Below are 20,348 nucleotides of genomic sequence, written 5' to 3'. Positions count from 1 at the left end.
CGATTACAGCGATACCTCATTTATATCATATTTTTATGTTTTGGCGCTTTTATACGATAAAAACTATTTTATATAAAAAATAATTATTTTTGCATCGCTTTATTCTGAGGACTATAACTTTTTTATTTTTTCGCTGATGAAGCTGTATGGCGGCTAATTTTTTTGTGGGACAAGATGACATTTTCAGTGGTACAATGTTTTTTTATATCCCTCTTTTTGATTGCGTGTTATTCCACATTTTGTTCGGCGGTTTGATAATAAAGCGTTGTTTTTTGCCTCGTTTTTTTTTTACGGTGTTCACTGAAGGGGTTAACTAGTGGGACAGTTTTATAGGTCGGGTCGTTAAGGACACGGCGATACTAAATATGTGTACTTTTATTGTTTTTTTTATTTAGACAAAGAAATGTATTTATTGGAACAATATTTTTTTATTTTTTATTTTTTTTACACATGTAAATATATATTTTTTTTACTTGTTTACTTTGTCCCGGGGGGGGGGGGGGGCCGATGGTGACATGACTATAGGTCATATGTCAGCAATCTGACAGGCACTGCAGGAGGCTTGCTGGTGCCTTCTCTGAACAGGTGCTTGCAAGCCACCTCCTTGCAGGACCCGAAAGGAGCCCCGTGGACCATGACTGCTCCTGGCACATAGTGCCGGATGTCAGCTGCGATAGTCAGCTGACACCCGGCTCTGATCGGCCGCTCTCCCCCCGTGAGCGCGGCTGATTGGTGAAGACGTACTATCCCGTCAGTGGTCATACGGGCCCATCCCACCTCGATGGGATAGTACGTCATATGTCAGAAAGGGGTTAAACATTTCAGTCAAAAAACATAACGGAAACCTTGAAACATAATTTTCTTTTTAGACTGCCCTCTGATAATACTATTAACTATCTGGACATTAAAATCCCTTATGACCTCTCTAGATTGTTTTCTTTTAAAGGGGTGTTCCCATCTTCAAGATCCTGTCCCAATATGTAGTAGGTGTAATAATTAATATTAGCAAACACATCCAATCAGAAATGTTGTATAGTTTTTCGAATTAACTATGTCTTTTTCCTCATGTGCAGGACGTTAGGTATCCATGGTTACGACCACTAACAACTAGCTAACTAATTGTCACTATATCAGTGGTTGTAACCATGGATACGTAAGGCCCTGCAATGACGGTACATGAGGTAAGCGATATGGCGAATGAAAAAACTATACTACATTTCTAAGTGGAGGTATTTGCTATTATTATTATTACATATTGTGGTAGGATCTTGGAGATGGGAATACCCCTTTAACTTTCAGTTGTTTTTTTTACAAGTTAAGGTACCATCACACTGAACGATATCGCTAGCGATCCGTGACGTTGCAGCGTCCTGGCTAGCGATATCGTTCAGTTTGACACGCAGCAGCGATCTGGATCCTGCTGTGATGTCTTTGGTCACTGCAGAAAGTCCAGAACTTTATTTCGTCGCTAGATCTCCTGCAGACATCGCTGAATCGGCGTGTGTGACGCCGATTCAGCGATGTCTTCACTGGTAACCAGGGTAAACATCGGGTTACTAAGTGCAGGGCCGCGCTTAGTAACCAAATGTTTACCCTGGTTACCAGCGTAAACGTAAAAAAAAAAAAAAAACACTACATACTTACCTTCTGCTGTCTGTCCCCGGCGCTTTGCTTCTCTGCACTGGCTGTGAGCGCCGGCCAGCCGGAAAGCACAGCGGTGACGTCACCGCTGTGCTTTCCGGCCGCTGTGCTCACAGTCAGTGCAGGAAAGCACAGCGCCGGGGACAGAAAGTAAGTATGTAGTGTTTGTTTTTTTTACGTTTACGCTGGTAACCAGGGTAAACATCGGGTTACTAAGCGCGGCCCTGCGCTTAGTAACCCGATGTTTACCCTGGTTACCAGGGGACTTCGGGATCGTTGGTCGCTGGAGAGCTGTCTGTGTGACAGCTCTCCAGCGACCAAACAGTGACGCTGCAGCGATCGACATCGTTGTCGGTATCGCTGCAGCGTCGCTGTGTGTGAAGGTACCTTTAGAGGATGACCTCAGCTCATGGAATAAAGGTGAATTCTCCTGGTTCAGAAAAAATAACATTCTGTAAATGACAGTATTACCTAGATTGCTATATTTACTGCAAATCATCCTATTTATTCCTTTCTCTTTCTGAAACAAAATTCTAAATCCAATATACTTAATATACACTGTTCCCACTCCAAATTATTGGTCAAAATCGCACACCATATCTGCCCCCTATCTACCATGGTCACGGCCCCTCTTATCGCATATCAAACATATCTCTATGTCACTTGGTATTAGTCACACACAGAAAACGCTTTCTATACCACACTCGAGGAATTTTGATTGACCCTAAAGGACCTTTGTTCCCTGTAACAGACAACGCCAATTTCCTTGCAAAAACAGCTCATGTCAATCTACTCTAAAGTATTAATACAAAAGGTTCATAGTATATAGCATGTTCACTTACCTAGTGGCACAGTGACCACAACGTGATCTGCCACAAAGCTGTCCCCATCTTCACACTGCACCTTCACTGGATACACATGCGAGTTGTCACCATGAAAAGATCCATCCCAGTGAATGCTCTTCACTGCTTTCTCTAATATCACAGTGCCATTTGGAAGGGGTGACTTAATCTGGTTCACAAGGCTTTCATAACCTCTAAAAAAAGACGGGGAAAAATACTCTTTGCGCGGGTAAAACATTACAAGGATTTTATCGTAAGCAACAATGCAGGCTTTAGTCACTAGCCAGTACTAGGCAAACTACCCCAGAATTGTATTAACAATACTCACTTAGGAAAGGTGCAGTCAAGCCCTGGAAGCATTGTATATTCCCCATAAGGGCAGAGTGCCACATGGTCCATACTATGGGTTCCACTTACACAGCATTCCATATTGAGCAACCCCCTCAAGTAAGCCATATACATCTCAAGCAGCTCTTTATCCCACTCATGTGAGCTATTAACAATCTTCTGGCGGATAAAATGTCCTACATTAGCTTCCGGGTCACAATCGCCACTGGTAAAATTCCGGGCTTCCTCCAGCCAAGTGTAATACAAATCTGAAATTATGGTCAAATTTTCTGGTTTGATCCTTTTTCCAGAACTACTGAAAACAAATGCGATGTCAGGGGGATGGCCATTCATGTTAATTTTTTGGTTCTCTTCAAGCAAAGCATCTGGGTCTAAAAGACCAAACTGAGATGCCAGTTGGAAGACTGGATTGCGTGGAGATGGTCCGTGAATCCATTGTGCCCCAACCTCAATCAGACCTTTTCCTATAAGAGAAAAAACAATGTCGTTAGGTAACTGATTATTTGCCAATTACGGTACATCGGCATAGTGTCATAGTGACATATTAGAAGCTTTGATCGGTGAGTGTCTAGGTGCTGAGACCACCATCAATTCTAGAAATAAGAGGCAGGAGAGCTAAGATGAGTACTGTGACTGACCTTTTTTTGCGCATTTTAAAAGGAAAAAGTCTCATGATCCTTTAAAATGTTGCATTCAATTTAACATCTGCACAAACATTTCTGGCATAGAAAAAAGAATCAATCCAGGGTAAAAGAACATTTGTAAATATTCGATTGCCTGCAAACATCTGGATTACAAACAACACTCCCACAATGGTGAACAGAGGAAGAAACAGATGAATAAGTAGAAAATTGACCAAATAAGAGTTACTTAACAGAAGAATTGGGCACAAAACAAAAAACACTCTTAAAACAGGAGACTATAGACAAGAAGAAAATGCAATAGTGAATCAGCCCTTCATTTCTGGTTGGTCAGTCTGAAATATTTTGATTAGACAAACACTTCCTGCTATAACTATTTTTTCATAAATCAACAGTACAATTGTTGAGATGAAGATTTGTAATAGATCTTAGAGAAAAATGTCTCTTTCCCCACTGAGCAGCCACTTTTTTGTCTTTGGATCATCCACTCCTGTCATACAGGAGTCAACCACTGGATCCTCGTTGCAGTCAGCGTGGCACTGACCAGAAACAACTGATCACAAACCTGCGTGATCAGCTGTGTCTGTGACACTACATGAACATGGCTGCTGCTGCTGTAGAGGAGGAGGGATGTTTCTCTTCTGCTTGTAAGCGGTCCTTTAAATCTTCATGACGGGTATAATGAAAGTGCTTTTTTAGCCAGCTGCCAGAAGGGGGCAGAGCTTAAAGCGCGATGGATGAAGCTTGATATGTGGTGCGGCTAAGGCTAGATGCACACTTGCGTTTGGCTGGTCTGCGTATGGCTGCGTATATCCTGCGTAAAGTTCCGCCTATGCTCCACCTACATTCTGCCCACTTCCACATGCGTCCTGCGTATCTATCTTTAACATTGGGTACGCAGGGACATGTGATTGCGTCCGCATGTGATGGTTTGTCTTGCCCGCCGAACGCACGGGAACGCAACTTTTAGCATTCCCGTGTGGTCAGCGGGCACGTTAAAATGCCGCACGCGGACGCAACCGCATACAACGCATGTCCCTGGGTACCCAATGTTAAAGATAGGTACGCAGGACGCAAGCGGAAGTAGGTGTAGCGTAGGATGAGCTTAACAAAGGATGTACGCAGCCATACGCAGACCAGCCAAACGCAAGTATGACACCGGCCTTAGTTTGGCGATCCTGTGCACCTGATACTACACAAGATATGACCTATATACCCAATCTGCAAGCTAACGCAGTAAAGTATTACACCATGACTAAGGGCCCATTTTATACTAGTGACCATCCTGCTAAACGATCATTAATCGGCTACATGTAAATCCATTGGCTTTCAATGAATGGCCGGGTTAAAAGGTTGACCACACTTCAATGCGTAGAGAACTGATCATTCTTTGTGCTTGAATACCCCTGTATGTGCCACACAATACAACCACTGCAAAACTGAAACAATAGGCTGCGTTCGGATATAAGGAATACATTATTAGAACAAGGTGTATCAAGGCCCGATGCTAAATACCATCCCAAAAGAAGAAACAATATTAAGTTACACCGATGGATACGATCAGAGAGAGACAATCGGTTTAATTCCCTCAAAAACACGAGCTATAATGTACATACAAAGTACAGGCTCTCTCACAGCAAGGTCCAACTGAAATGATGGAATTAATTCAATAATCTCCACAGAGAGAAGAATTTTAAAGGGGTGGTCCCATACGAGGGTTGCCAACTTGACTCTTTGTTTTTCCGGACAGCTTGCCAAGAAATCACAGGCATATAATAATTTTTACATATTCATTGTTAAACCATAATAAATCATTATGATTATAAGTGATTCATTTTTACAGACCAAAATTATGATATGAAAACATCAGCTGCATTCACTGTAATCTGCAAAATAATGATAATTAAAGTCAAAATAATCTGTAAAAGTTTCTTCAGCTTCAAAAAAATCATGGATTCCTTTTTTTTTTATTGACAGGGTAAAAAAAGGTCTTAGTTTTACACATTGGTCTAGAAAATGTTCAGCACAGCCCCAAGGGGAGGTGCATAGATATAGGTTCCCAAACCTTAATACGTGGAATAGTGATTACTAGCACACTCCAATAGATGTGATGCAAAAGGGGGTGTTTAATATACATACAGTAGTCACAAACGTTTCGGTCTGTAATGGACCTTCATCAGTGTGCTACAGAAAAAATAATGTAAATGTGCATGAACATATAAATAAAACAAAAAATATAAAATACATAAAGAACAAAAGTATATACATCCGAGAAAAAGGTCATAAATGACGCTAAGAAGACAACCGAATAATACTACCAATAACACCAATAGGCTCAAAACAGTATAGAAGAGTATACAAGTACAAAACAGGTTCATACAACTGTGTACATAGAGAGGCATCTTTAGGACCACGATAACTATGGGAGGCAAGATATGTGTATATATAGGAGAAGTCCAGCCAGTTGGTACAGAAAGATAACATACCTAGATGTAGCGAGAAGTGTAAATATAGTGGAACCCCGGTAGGAATTAATTAATTTGTATCTTAAGTAAAAAAAAAACAGTGTGACGTAAAAGGTATATAATATCCATGTGTCATACAGTTAGGGCCAGAAATATTTGGACAGTGACACAAGTTTTGTTATTTTAGCTGTTTACAAAAACATGTTCAGAAATACAATTATATATATAATATGGGCTGAAAGTGCACACTCCCAGCGGCAATATGATAGTTTCCACATCCAAATCGGAGAAAGGGTTTAGGAATCATAGCTCTGTAATGCATAGCGTCCTCTTTTTCAAGGGACCAAAAGTAATTGGACAATGGACTCTAAGGGCTGCAATTAACTCTGAAGGCGTCTCCCTCGTTAACCTGTAATCAATGAAGTAGTTAAAAGGTCAGGGGTGGATTCCAGGTGTGTGGTTTTGCATTTGGAAGCTGTTGCTGTGAGCAGACAACATGCGGTCAAAGGAACTCTCAATTGAGGTGAAGCAGAACATCCTGAGGCTGAAAAAAAAGAAAAAATCCATCAGAGAGATAGCAGACATGCTTGGAGTAGCAAAATCAACAGTTGGGTACATTCTGAGAAAAAAGGAATTGACTGGTGAGCTTGGGAACTCAAAAAGGCCTGGGCGTCCACGGATGACAACAGTGGTGGATGATCGCCGCATACTTAATTTGGTGAAGAAGAACCCGTTCACAACATCAACTGAAGTCCAGAACACTCTCAGTGAAGTAGGTGTATCTGTCTCTAAGTCAACAGTAAAGAGAAGACTCCATGACAGTAAATACAAAGGGTTCACATCTAGATGCAAACCATTCATCAATACCAAAAATAGACAGGCCAGAGTTAAATTTGCAGAAAAACACCTCAAGAAGCCAGCTCAGTTCTGGAAAAGTATTCTATGGACAGATGAGACAAAGATCAACCTGTACCAGAATGATGGGAAGAAAAAAGTTTGGAGAAGAAAGGGAACGGCACATGATCCAAGGCACACCACATCCTCTGTAAAACATGGTGGAGGCAACGTGATGGCATGAGCATGCATGGCTTTCAATGGCACTGGGTCACTTGTGTTTATTGATGACATAAGAGCAGACAAGAGTAGCCGGATGAATTCTGAAGTGTACCGGGATATACTTTCAGCCCAGATTCAGCCAAATGCTGCAAAGTTGATTGGACGGCGCTTCATAGTACAGATGGACAATGACCCCAAGCATACATCCAAAGCTACCCAGGAGTTCATGAGTGCCAAAAAGTGGAACATTCTGCAATGGCCAAGTCAATCTCCAGATCTAAACCCAATTGAGCATGCATTTCACTTGCTGAAATCCAGACTTAAGACGGAAAGACCCACAAACAAGCAAGACCTGAAGGCTGCGGCTGTAAAGGCCTGGCAAAGCATTAAGAAGGAGGAAACCCAGCGTTTGGTGATGTCCATGGGTTCCAGACTTAAGGCAGTGATTGCCTCCAAAGGATTTGCAACAAAATATTGAAAATAAAAATATTTTGTTTGGGTTATGTTTATTTGTCCAATTACTTTTGACCTCCTAAAATGTGGAGTGTTTGTAAAGAAATGTGTACAATTCCTACATTTTCTATCAGATATTTTTGCTCAACCCTTCAAATTAAACGTTACAATCTGCACTTGAATTCTGTTGTAGAGGTTTCATTTCAAATCCAATGTGGTGGCATGCAGAGCCCAACTCGCGAAAATTGTGTCACTGTCCAAATATTTCTGGCCCTAACTGTATGTGTGAGAAAATAGGACCGTACCTACCAAGAATATAATAAGTTTGCTGGGTAAATATACTGAAATAGTGTAGAATAGCAGGTCAGTGTGGGGGAGGAAATATATATTACGGTAAGGTTATATGGAAGCAGCCCGGGAAGGGCACAATAGGTGCTGACTGTCAGAAAGGAGACAATGTGATGCCGCATAAAGACTTACCCGACCAGCGGGAGAAAAAGAGAGGCACGAGAGCTACGCGGTGTCCACCGCAAGTAGAGTGAGGACCATGTGCGTCCGTGGTCTCTATATATAGAAGGAAGTGTGCATACACGAAAACCGGCATGTGGAGACCGGAAGGGGCAAGGCGGACGTGACGTGTGTGTCACATGACAGATACGAGCGGCATGATGTGCGTTCCACAGATGCTGAAAGGATGGTGATGCGTTCCAGGGCAGAAAAGTGCTGTGAGTCAGGAGAGTGAAGATCTCGTGGCTGAACAGTGTCACAGGATGCAGATATAGGACGGCTCTGTGGGGAGAGACAATAAATTAGTATCTGCACATTACAGCATTATAATTTCTGCATAATACCGTGCTTAAATGTAATGAATATGGCATGTGGCAAGTCAGGAGATTGGCACCAGAGATATACAGCAATGATATACACATCACAGTCGAAAACCCGGAAATAATACATGATATGATATATGATTATATAATGGTGCCCTAACATTATACTATTTTCTGCAAATTACAGCATAGTAATCTCTACGTAATCCCTTGATTAGACATAACATCCATGACATGCGACAGTTGGAAAGAGAAAATGGCATCAGGTGTTAGGGCACCATTATATAATCATATATCATATCATGTATTATTTCCGGGTTTTCAACTGTGATGTGTATATCATTGCTGTATATCTCTGGTGCCAATCTCCTGACTTGCCACATGCCGTATTCATTACATTTAACCACGGTATTAGGCTACGTTCAGACTAGCGTTGCGCGCCGCTGCGTCGGCGACGCAACGCACACAAAAACGCGGCAAAACGCACGCAAAAACGCTGCGTTTTGCGACGCGTGCGTCGTTTTTTGCCGAAAATCGGACGCAAGAAAAATGCAACTTGTTGCGTTTTCTTGGTCCGACGCTAGCGGCAAAAAAGACGCAAGTGTTGCAAAACGCAACACACAAAAACGCATGCGTCCCCCATGTTAAACATAGGGGCGCATGACGCGTGCGTCGCCGCTGCGTCGCCCGACGCTAAGGCGACGCACACTAGCAGAACGCTAGTGTGAACGTAGCCTTATGCAGAAATTATAATGCTGTAATGTGCAGATACTAATTTATTGTCTCTCCACACAGAGCCGTCCGTTTTGACTTCTTTATATCTGACAGCAGCATTTAACCAGCGCTTCAGGCCGTGCGGCAGGAAATGATCGCATCGCCGACCCCCGTCACATGATCGGGGGTTGGCGATGCGTCGGGATGGTAACCATAGAGGTCCTTGAGACCTCTATGGTTACAGATGGCGGCTAGCTGTGAGCGCCACCCTGTGGTCGGCGCTCATAGCAAGCCTGCAATTCAGCTACATAGCAGTGATCTGATGATCGCTGCTATGTAGCTGAGCCGATCGAGTTGTGCCAGCTTCTAGCCTCCCATGGAGGCTATTGAAGCATGGAAAAAGTTTTTAAAAAGTTTTTAAAAATATGAAAAAAAATATATATATAAAAGTTTGAATCACCCCCTTTGGCCCCATTCAAAATAAAACAATAGAAAAAAAAAAAATCAAACCTACACATACTGTATTTGGTATCGACACGTTCAGAATCGCCCGATCTATCAATAAAAAAAAGGATTAACCTGATCGCTAAATGGCGTAGCGAGAAAAAAATTTGAAATGCCAGAATTACGTTTTTTTGGTCGCCACGACATTTCATTATAATGTAATAACGGGCGATCAAAAGAACGTATCTGCACAAAAGTGGTATCATTAAAAACACCAGCTCGGCATGCAAAAAATAAGCCCTCACCTGACCTCAGATCACGAAAAAGGAGACCCTACGGGTATTGGAAAATTGCGCAATTTTCTTTTTTTTTTAGCAAAGTTTTGAATTATTTTTACCACTTAGATAAAACGTAACCTAAACATGTTTGGTGTCTGTGAACTCGTAATGACCTGGAGAATCAAAATGGCAAATCAGTTTTAGCATTTAGTGAACTTAGGAAAAGGCAAACAAAAAACAAGTGTGGTGAACAAGGAACCTTAACCTTCGTCCAGCTGAGTAGGTACAATTGTAACTATTCCGTTTTAAAATTGCAATAAATTTTTTTCGAAAAGCCGTAGAGGGCTGAAATTTCGTGACATCTCTGCAGTTTTGGTCCAGAATATATTGGCCAAATATCACAGTGGAGGTATATATGAAAGTACAATTGTACCTCTGCAGCCTGTTAACGTTGTAAAATTATGCAGCCTGACAAAGGTTAATGTCTTTTGAACAATTGCAACTTGGGTATGATATCCCAAGGCCTCAATTCTTTTGATATTTGCAGTTCTGATCAGCGATTCAAATATGCGTAGCATGAATCCTTTCCACTGATAGGGATCTTTAAATCACAGGGACCCCGTGGTCTTATCTCCGCACTATACACATATGTTATCCGTGGGTGCTGACTCTGCTCTATTGCCAGTTAGGCCGGAGTCACACACAGCGAGATACGGCCGAGTCTCGCTGGTTAAATACAAGCTCTGGCACCGGCACTCCGGAGCGGAGCGTGCCGCTCCATGTATTTCTTTGCGGCCGCACACTCCGCTCTGGAGTGCCTGCGCCAGAGCTTGGTTTTAACCAGCGAGACTCGGCCGTATCTCGCTGTGTGTGATCCCGGCCTTAAAGAAAAGTGGAAACTCCTGATACCTGATCTTCAAGATGAGGACTGGGAGATGGCTCTTGAGTCACCAACTAAGGTATCCCCTTCAGCGAACAATAAAATGATACAATTGTATATAATACATCAATCATATTTAACCCTGTTACGATTATTCAAAATTGGGTGGTCTCAATCTTCAGAATGCCTCAGATGCCATACAGGGGAGGCAGATTTTATACACATGATATGGGGATGTTCAGTTATTCTCTCTTTTTGGAAAGAGGTAACTTCATTATTGACCTCTCTTGTACAGTTGTGGCCAAAAGTATTGACACCCCTGCAATTCTGTCAGATAATACTCATTTTCTTCCTGAAAATGATTGCAATCACAAATTATTTGCTATTATTATCTTCATCTAATTTGTCTTAATTAAAAAAACACAAAAGAGAATGAAGCAAAAAGCAAAACATCGATCATTTCACACAAAACTCCAAAAATAGGCCAGACAAAAGTATTGGCACCCTCAGCCTAATACTTGGTTGCACAACCTTTAGCCAAAATAACTGCGACCAACAGCATCCGGTAACCATCAATGAGTTTCTTACAATGCTCTGCTGGAATTTTAGACCATTCTTCTTTGGCAAACTGCTCCAGGTCCCCGATATTTGAAGGGTGCCTTCTCCAAACTGCCATTTTTAGATCTCTCCACAGGTGTTCTATGGGATTCAGGTCTGGACTCATTGCTGGCCACCTTAGAAGTCTCCAGTGCTTTCTCTCAAACCATTTTCTAGTGCTTTTTGAAGTGTGTTTTGGGTCATTGTCCTGCTGGAAGACCCATGACCTCTGAGGGAGACCCAGCTTTCTCACACTGGGCCCTACATTATTATTATTATTATTATTTATTTATTTATATAGCACCATTGATTCCATGGTGCTGTACATGAGAAGGGGTTACATACAAGTTACAAATATCACATACAGTAAACAAACTAACAATGACGGACTGATACAGAGGGGCGAGGACCCTGCCCTTGCGGGCTTACATTCTACAGGATTATGGGGAAGGAGACAGTAGGTTGAGGGTTGCAGGAGCTCCGGTGTTGGTGAGGCGGTAGCTCCGGTGTTGGTGAGGCGGTAGCTCCGGTGTTGGTGAGGCGGTAGCTTCGTTGGTGATGAGGCAGCAGCGGTGTCAGTGCAGGCTGTAGGCTTTCCTGAAGAGATGAGTTTTCAGGTTCCGTCTGAAGGATCCGACATTATGCTGCAAAATTTGTTGGTAGTCTTCAGACTTCATAATGCCATGCACATGGTCAAGCAGTCCAGTGCCAGAGGCAGCAAAGCAACCCCAAAACATCAGGAAACCTCCGCCATGTTTGACTGTAGGGACCGTGTTCTTTTCTTTGAATGCATCTTTTTTTTTCTCCTGTAAACTCTATGTTGATGCCTTTGCCCAAAAAGCTCTACTTTTGTCTCATGTGACCAGAGAACATTCTTCCAAAACGTTTTAGGCTTTTTCAGGTAAGTTTTGGCAAACTCCAGCCTGGCTTTTTTATGTCTCGGGGTAAGAAGTGGGGTCTTCCTGGGTCTCCTAACATACAGTCCCTTTTCATTCAGACGCCGACGGATAGTGCGGGTTGACACCAGGGGCGGATTATCAGAGGGTCAATATGGGCGGTAGCCCAGGGCCCAGTGGTCTGGGGGGGCCCTGGGCTGCCGCACAGATTGACCCTCCACTAATCGTCTGTGAATGCCCACCGCCGGGCCGGCATGTATGTGCCCCCGGATCCGGTGGACAGAGAGAGGGGGCCCGCATTGGGCCCCTTCTCATCTGCCCACCGGGCCCCTTCCGGCGCTGCGGCGGTTTCCTATTGATGTGCGGGCGCGCGCCCGCACATCAATAGTTAACAACAACAGCCGCCAGCCAATTGGAGGCTGGCAGCTGATGTCGGCCGCAGCGTACACGTCGCCGGCGTCTGACGTCATTGTCAGTCGCCGGCGAGTGTGCGCTGCTGGAAGGAGCTCGCCGCCTGGAGCGCGGACAGGTGAGGAGACTTTTTTGTTTTTTTGATAAGCTAACGGACACACTGGGGGGCAATGCTGGAGGACACACTGGGGCAATGCTGGAGGACACACTGGGGGCAATACTGGAGACACTGGGGCAGATTGCTGGAGGACACACTGGGGGCATTACTGGAGACACTGGGGCAGATTGCTGGAGGACACACTGGGGGCAATACTGGAGACACTGGGGCAGATTGCTGGAGGACACACTGGGGGCAATACTGGAGACACTGGGGCAGATTGCTGGAGGACACACTGGGGGCAATACTGGAGACACTGGGGCAGATTGCTGGAGACACTGGGGCAGATTGCTGGACACACTTTCTGGGGGCAATGATGGACACACTGGGGCAATATGCTAGACACACTGGGGGCAATATGCTGGACACACTGGGGGCAATATGCTGGACACACTGGGGGCAATATGCTGGACACACTGGGGGCAATATGCTGGACACACTGGGGGTAATATGCTGGACACACTGGGGGTAATATGCTGTACACACTGGGGGTAATATGCTGAACATACGGGGGTAATATGCTGAACACACTGGGGCAGATTGCTGGACACTGTCTGGGGGCAATGCTGGACACACTGTGGCAGATTGCTGGACACACTGGGGGTAATATGCTGGACACACTGGGGGTAATATGCTGGACACACTGGGGCAGATTGCTGGACACACTGGGGCAGATTGCTGGACACACTGAGGCAGATTGCTGGACACTGTCTGGGGGCAATGCTGGACACTGGGGGACATTGCTGGACACATTGGGGGCAATATGCTGGAGTCAGACACTGGGACAGATTGCTGGTCACACTGGGGCAGATTGCTGGACACACTGGGGCAGATTGCTGGACACACTGTCTGGGGCAATGCTGGACACTGGGGCAGATTGCTGGACACACTGGGGGCAATGCTGGACACACTGGGGCAATATGCTGGACATTCTGGGGCAGATTGCTGGACACACTGGGGGTAATATGCTGGACACACTCGGGGTAATATGCTGGACACACTGGGGGTAATATGCTGGACACACTGGGGGTAATATGCTGGACACACTGGGGGTAATATGCTGGATACACTGGGGCAGATTGCTGAACACACTGGGGCAGATTGCTGGACGCTGTCTGGGGGCAATGCTGGACATACTGTGGCAGATTGCTGGACACACTGGGGGTAATATGCTGGACACACTGGGGCAGATTGCTGGACACATTGGGGCAGATTGCTGAACACACTGGGGCTGATTGCTGGACACACTGTCTGGGGGCAATGCTGGACACTGGGGCAGATTGCTGGACACACTGGGGGCAATATGCTGGAGTCAGACACTGGGACAGATTGCTGGACACACTGTCTGGGGGCAATGCTGGACACACTGGAGCAATATGCTGGACATACTGGGGCAGATTGCTGGACACACTGGGGGTAATATGCTGGACACACTGGGGCAGATTGCTGGACACACTGGGGGCAGGACTGGAGGCATGGGCAGAATGTAGACACGTGGCATGATTGGAGACACGGGGCAGAATGAAAGACATGCGGCAGGATTGAATCATGGGGCAGGATGGATACGATGGAGAGAGATGGGGCAGGATGGGGAGATCATATGGTGTAGAATGGATAGTCATGAGTGCAGGATGGGAGAACATATGGCTGGAGCCAGGAATGAGACACACGGGGCCAGGGTGGGGAATATTATTACCATAGGGGCTAATTAAGGGATATTATTACTGCAGTGATGTATTTATTTTATTTTTTTGAGTATACTGTTTTAAATGGGGGGGCGGTCCTGTTACTGTGCAGAGTGACACTGTCGCCTTTTTTTCTTCGTGTTGTAATGTAGAAGTTGTGAAAAATTAAGTAATGTGTTCTGCAAGCGGAGCTCGAGATAACTGTGTTATTTCCTGCAGAAACGAGTCCTGGCTAGAAAAAATGATGGCGGTCTTTGCTGGATGAAAGATGAAGGACTTCACCTAGAGACGTCACTGGTGAGTCAGTGTTACCTATACACTGACACTATACACTGTATACTATATACAGAGCTCCTGTGTACTATGTCACCAGTGATCACTGTATTCCATATACATTATATACAGAGCTCCTGTGTATAATACCACCAGTGATCTCTGTATTACCTCTACACAGACACTGGATACTAAGTACAGATCTCCTGTGAATACTGGCACTTATAGTGATAGTATTGTGTTTGTTTTTTGTTTTTTTTTTATTACTGATCAGTATTGTAGTATTCAGTCACTATGTGGTGGTAATATGTGGTCTGGAAATGGTGTTGTGGTATTTGTCCCTTGTATGTGCTATTTGGTCACCAAGTGGTAATATGTGGTCTTGACATGGTGCGGTGGTATTTGTTCCTTGTATGTGATATTATTGGTCAAAATATACCTAAATTGTATTGCAGATTTTAACAAATATTTAATAGGTTACAGTAGAGTAGGGCCCGGCCATTTTTCTGGAATAATCTGGCTCGGGTATGTCACATGACCCCCGGGCCCCGTCACATGACCCCCGTCACATGACCCGGGGGGCCCACAGTGTCTGGACAGCCCGGGGCCCTGGCTACCCTTAATCCACCCCTGGTTGACACTGTTGTACCCTCGGACTGCAGGGCAGCTTTAATTTGTTTGGATGTTAGTCGAAGTTCTTTATCCAACATCCGCACAATCTTGCCTTGAAATCTCTTGACAATTTTTCTTTTCCGTCCACATCTAGGGAGGTTAGCCACAGTGCCATGGGCTTTAAACTTCTTGATTACACTGCGCTCCAGGAGCTGTCTCCTGTTTTTAATACGTTGGATTAAAATTTGTATATTTTACTTAGAAGCTGGAACATTTTCTTCTTTTTCTTGGAATTTCACTACGTCACATCAGGATTGAGTTCTGGGCTTCTTATATTCTTCGGTGAGCTAGCTCCTTTGCTTGTTTGTGTTGCCTTTACAACAAGCTGCTCACATATTGTTCTGTAGCTCATCTGTTATGGCTGGCAATCAGGCAACACAGCGTGCAGTAATCAGCGCACATACAGAGATCTGGCAAAAACCCAAAACAATAGGACGAGCTCTGAGACGTGGAATCTCTGTAGACTGCAGTACCTGAACTGTCCTCACACAACTGGAAGCAGCAGTGGATTGCGCCTATCACTACCTATGCAACTCGGCACTGCCTGAGGAGCTGACTAGCCTGAAGATAGAAATACAAGCCTGACTTACCTCAGAGAAATACCCCAAAGGAATAGGCAGCCCCCACATATAATGACTGTTAGCAAGATGAAAAGACAAACGTAGGAATGAAATAGATTCAGCAAAGTGAGGCCCGATATTCTAGACAGAGCGAGGATAGCAAAGAGAACTATGCAGTCTACAAAAAACCCTAAAACGAAAACCACGCAAAGGGGCAAAAAAGACCCACCGTGCCGAACTAACAGCACGGCGGTGCACCCCTTTGCTTCTCAGAGCTTCCAGCAAAAGATAATAACAAGCTGGACAGAAAAAACAGAAAACAAACTAGAAGCACTTATCTAGCAGAGCAGCAGGCCCAAGGAAAGATGCAGTAGCTCAGATCCAACACTGGAACATTGACAAGGAGCAAGGAAGACAGACTCAGGTGGAGCTAAATAGCAAGGCAGCCAACGAGCTCACTAAAACACCTGAGGGAGGACGCCCAGAGACTGCAATACCACTTGTGACCACAGAATTCACAACAGTACCCCCCCCTTGAGGAGGGGTCACCGAACCCTCACCAGAACCCCCAGGCCGACCAGGATGAGCCACATGAAAGGCACGAACAAGATCTGGGGCATGGACATCAGAGGCAAAAACCCAGGAATTATCTTCCTGAGCATAACCCTTCCATTTGACCAGATACTGGAGTTTCCGTCTAGAGACACGAGAATCCAAAATCTTCTCCACAATATACTCCAATTCCCCCTCCACCAAAACAGGGGCAGGAGGCTCCACAGATGGAACCATAGGTGCCACGTATCTCCTCAACAACGACCTATGGAATACATTATGTATGGAAAAGGAGTCTGGGAGGGTCAGACGAAAAGACACCGGATTGAGAATCTCAGAAATCCTATACGGACCAATAAAACGAGGTTTAAATTTAGGAGAGGAAACCTTCATAGGTATATGACGAGAAGATAACCAAACCAGATCCCCAACACGAAGTCGGGGTCCCACACGGCGTCTGCGATTAGCGAAAAGCTGAGCCTTCTCCTGGGACAAGGTCAAATTGTCCACTACCTGAGTCCAGATCTGCTGCAACCTGTCCACCACATAATCCACACCAGGACAGTCCGAAGACTCAACCTGTCCTGAAGAGAAACGAGGATGGAACCCAGAATTGCAGAAAAATGGAGAGACCAAGGTAGCCGAGCTGGCCCGATTATTAGGGCGAACTCAGCCAACGGCAAAAATGACACCCAATCATCCTGGTCAGCGGAAACAAAACATCTCAGATATGTTTCCAAGGTCTGATTGGTTCGTTCGGTCTGGCCATTAGTCTGAGGATGGAAGGCCGAGGAAAAAGATAGGTCAATGCCCATCCTACCACAAAAGGCTCGCCAGAACCTTGAGACAAACTGGGAACCTCTGTCAGAAACAATATTCTCAGGAATGCCATGTAAACGAACCACATGCTGGAAGAACAAAGGCACCAAATCAGAGGAGGAAGGCAATTTAACCAAGGGCACCAGATGGACCATTTTAGAAAAGCGATCACAGACCACCCAAATGACAGACATCTTTTGAGAAACGGGAAGGTCAGAAATGAAATCCATCGAAATATGTGTCCAAGGCCTCTTCGGGACCGGCAAGGGCAAAAGCAACCCACTGGCACGTGAACAGCAGGGCTTAGCCCTAGCACAAATTCCACAGGACTGCACAAAAGCACGCACATCCCGCGACAGAGACGGCCACCAAAAGGATCTAGCAACCAACTCTCTGGTACCAAAGATTCCTGGATGACCGGCCAGCACCGAACAATGAAGTTCAGAGATAACTTTACTAGTCCACCTATCAGGGACGAACAGTTTCTCGGCCGGACAACGATCAGGTTTATTAGCCTGAAATTTCTGCAACACTCTCCGCAAATCAGGGGAGATGGCAGACACAATGACTCCTTCCTTGAGGATACTCGCCGGCTCAGATAACCCCGGAGAGTCGGGCACAAAACTCCTAGACAGAGCATCCGCCTTCACATTTTTAGAGCCCGGAAGGTATGAAATCACAAAATCAAAACGAGCAAAAAATAACGACCAACGGGCCTGTCTAGGATTCAAGCGCTTGGCAGACTCAAGATAAGTAAGGTTCTTATGATCAGTCAAAACCACCACGCGATGCTTAGCACCCTCAAGCCAATGACGCCACTCCTCGAATGCCCACTTCATGGCCAGCAACTCTCGGTTGCCCACATCATAATTACGCTCAGCAGCAGAAAATTTCCTGGAAAAGAAAGCACATGGTTTGAACACTGAGCAACCAGAACCTCTCTGTGACAAAACCGCCCCTGCACCAATCTCAGAAGCATCAACCTCGACCTGGAACGGAAGAGAAACATCAGGTTGACACAACACAGGGGCACAGCAAAAACGACGCTTCAACTCCTGAAAAGCTTCCACGGCAGCAGAAGACCAATTAACCAAATCAGCACCCTTCTTGGTCAAATCGGTCAATGGTCTGGCAATGCTAGAAAAATTACAGATGAAGCGACGATAAAAATTAGCAAAGCCCAGGAATTTCTGCAAACTTTTTAGAGATGTCGGCTGAGTCCAATCCTGGATGGCCTGAACCTTAACCGGATCCATCTCGATAGTAGAAGGGGAAAAGATGAACCCCAAAAATGAAACTTTCTGCACACCGAAGAGACACTTTGATCCCTTCACAAACAAGGAATTAGCACGCAGTACCTGGAAAACCATTCTGACTTGCTTTACATGAGACTCCCAATCATCTGAGAAGATCAAAATGTCATCCAAGTAAACAATCAAGAATTTATCCAGATACTCACGAAAAATGTCATGCATAAAAGACTGAAAAACAGATGGAGCATTGGCAAGTCCGAACGGCATCACCAGATACTCAAAATGACCCTCGGGCGTATTAAATGCCGTTTTCCATTCATCTCCCTGCCTGATTCTCACCAGATTATACGCACCACGAAGATCAATCTTAGTAAACCAACTAGCCCCCTTAATCCGAGCAAACAAGTCAGAAATCAATGGCAAGGGATACTGAAACTTAACAGTGATCTTATTAAGAAGGCGGTAATCAATACACGGTCTTAGCGAACCATCCTTCTTGGCTACAAAAAAGAACCCTGCTCCCAATGGTGACGACGATGGGCGAATATGTCCCTTCTCCAGGGACTCCTTCACATAACTGCGCATAGCGGTGTGTTCAGGTACGGACAAATTAAATAAACGACCCTTAGGGAATTTACTACCAGGAATCAAATCGATAGCACAATCACAATTCCTATGCGGAGGAAGGGCATCAGACTTGGACTCTTCAAATACATCCTGAAAGTCCGACAAGAACTCTGGGATGTCAGAAGGAATGGATGACGAAATAGACAAAAATGGAACATCACCATGTACTCCCTGACAACCCCAGCTGGTTACCGACATAGAGTTCCAATCCAATACTGGATTATGGGTTTGTAGCCATGGCAACCCCAACACGACCACATCATGCAAATTATGCAGTACCAAAAAGCGAATAACTTCCTGATGTGCAGGAGCCATGCACATGGTCAGCTGGGCCCAGTACTGAGGCTTATTCTTGGCCAGAGGTGTAGCATCAATTCCTCTCAACGGAATAGGACACCGCAAAGGCTCCAAGAAAAATCCACAACGTTTAGCATAATCCAAATCCATCAGATTCAGGGCAGCGCCTGAATCCACAAACGCCATGACAGAATATGATGACAAAGAGCACATTAAGGTAATGGACAAAAGGAATTTGGACTGTACAGTACCAATAACGGCAGAGCTATCGAACCGTCTAGTGCGTTTAGGACAATTAGAAATAGCATGAGTAGAATCACCACAATAGAAACACAGTCTGTTCAGACGTCTGTGTTCGTGCCGTTCTACTTTAGTCATAGTCCTGTTGCACTGCATAGGCTCAGGCTTACTCTCAGACAATACCGCCAGATGGTGCACAGATTTACGCTCGCGCAAGCGACGACCGATCTGAATGGCCAAGGACATAGACTCATTCAAACCAGCAGGCATAGGAAATCCCACCATTACATCCTTAAGAGCTTCAGAGAGACCCTTTCTGAACAAAGCCGCTAGTGCAGATTCATTCCACAGAGTGAGTACTGACCATTTTCTAAATTTCTGACAATATAGTTCTACATCATCCTGACCCTGGCATAAAGCCAGCAGATTTTTCTCAGCTTGATCCACTGAATTAGGCTCATCGTAAAGCAATCCCAGCGCCTGGAAAAATGCATCAATATTACTCAATGCAGAATCTCCTGGTGCAAGAGAAAACGCCCAGTCCTGTGGGTCGCCGCGCAAAAAAGAAATAATAATCAAAACCTGTTGAATAGGATTACCAGAAGAATGAGGTTTCAAGGCCAAAAATAGCTTACAATTATTTCTGAAGCTCAGGAACTTAGTTCTGTCACCAAAAAACAAATCAGGAATCGGAATTCTTGGTTCTAGCATCGATTT

At 44.8% G+C, this 20,348-nt stretch overlaps 1 protein-coding gene across 1 annotated transcript in view; it reads right to left on the bottom strand.

Annotated features, from left to right (window-relative positions):
- Positions 1-20,348, bottom strand: part of PAOX (polyamine oxidase) — a 70,867-nt gene that overhangs the window by 42,960 nt on the left and 7,559 nt on the right. Inside the window, exons 2-3 of the mRNA XM_069752994.1 lie at positions 2,812-3,295; positions 2,484-2,677 (exon numbers count right to left, since the gene is read on the bottom strand). Coding sequence (XP_069609095.1) covers positions 2,484-2,677; positions 2,812-3,295 — 678 coding nt within the window. The remainder of the gene's footprint in view (positions 1-2,483; positions 2,678-2,811; positions 3,296-20,348) is intronic.

Source organism: Ranitomeya imitator, chromosome 2, assembly GCF_032444005.1.
Source record: "Ranitomeya imitator isolate aRanImi1 chromosome 2, aRanImi1.pri, whole genome shotgun sequence".
NCBI lineage: Eukaryota > Metazoa > Chordata > Amphibia > Anura > Dendrobatidae > Ranitomeya > Ranitomeya imitator.
This window is presented reverse-complemented; position numbering and strand designations above follow the sequence as displayed.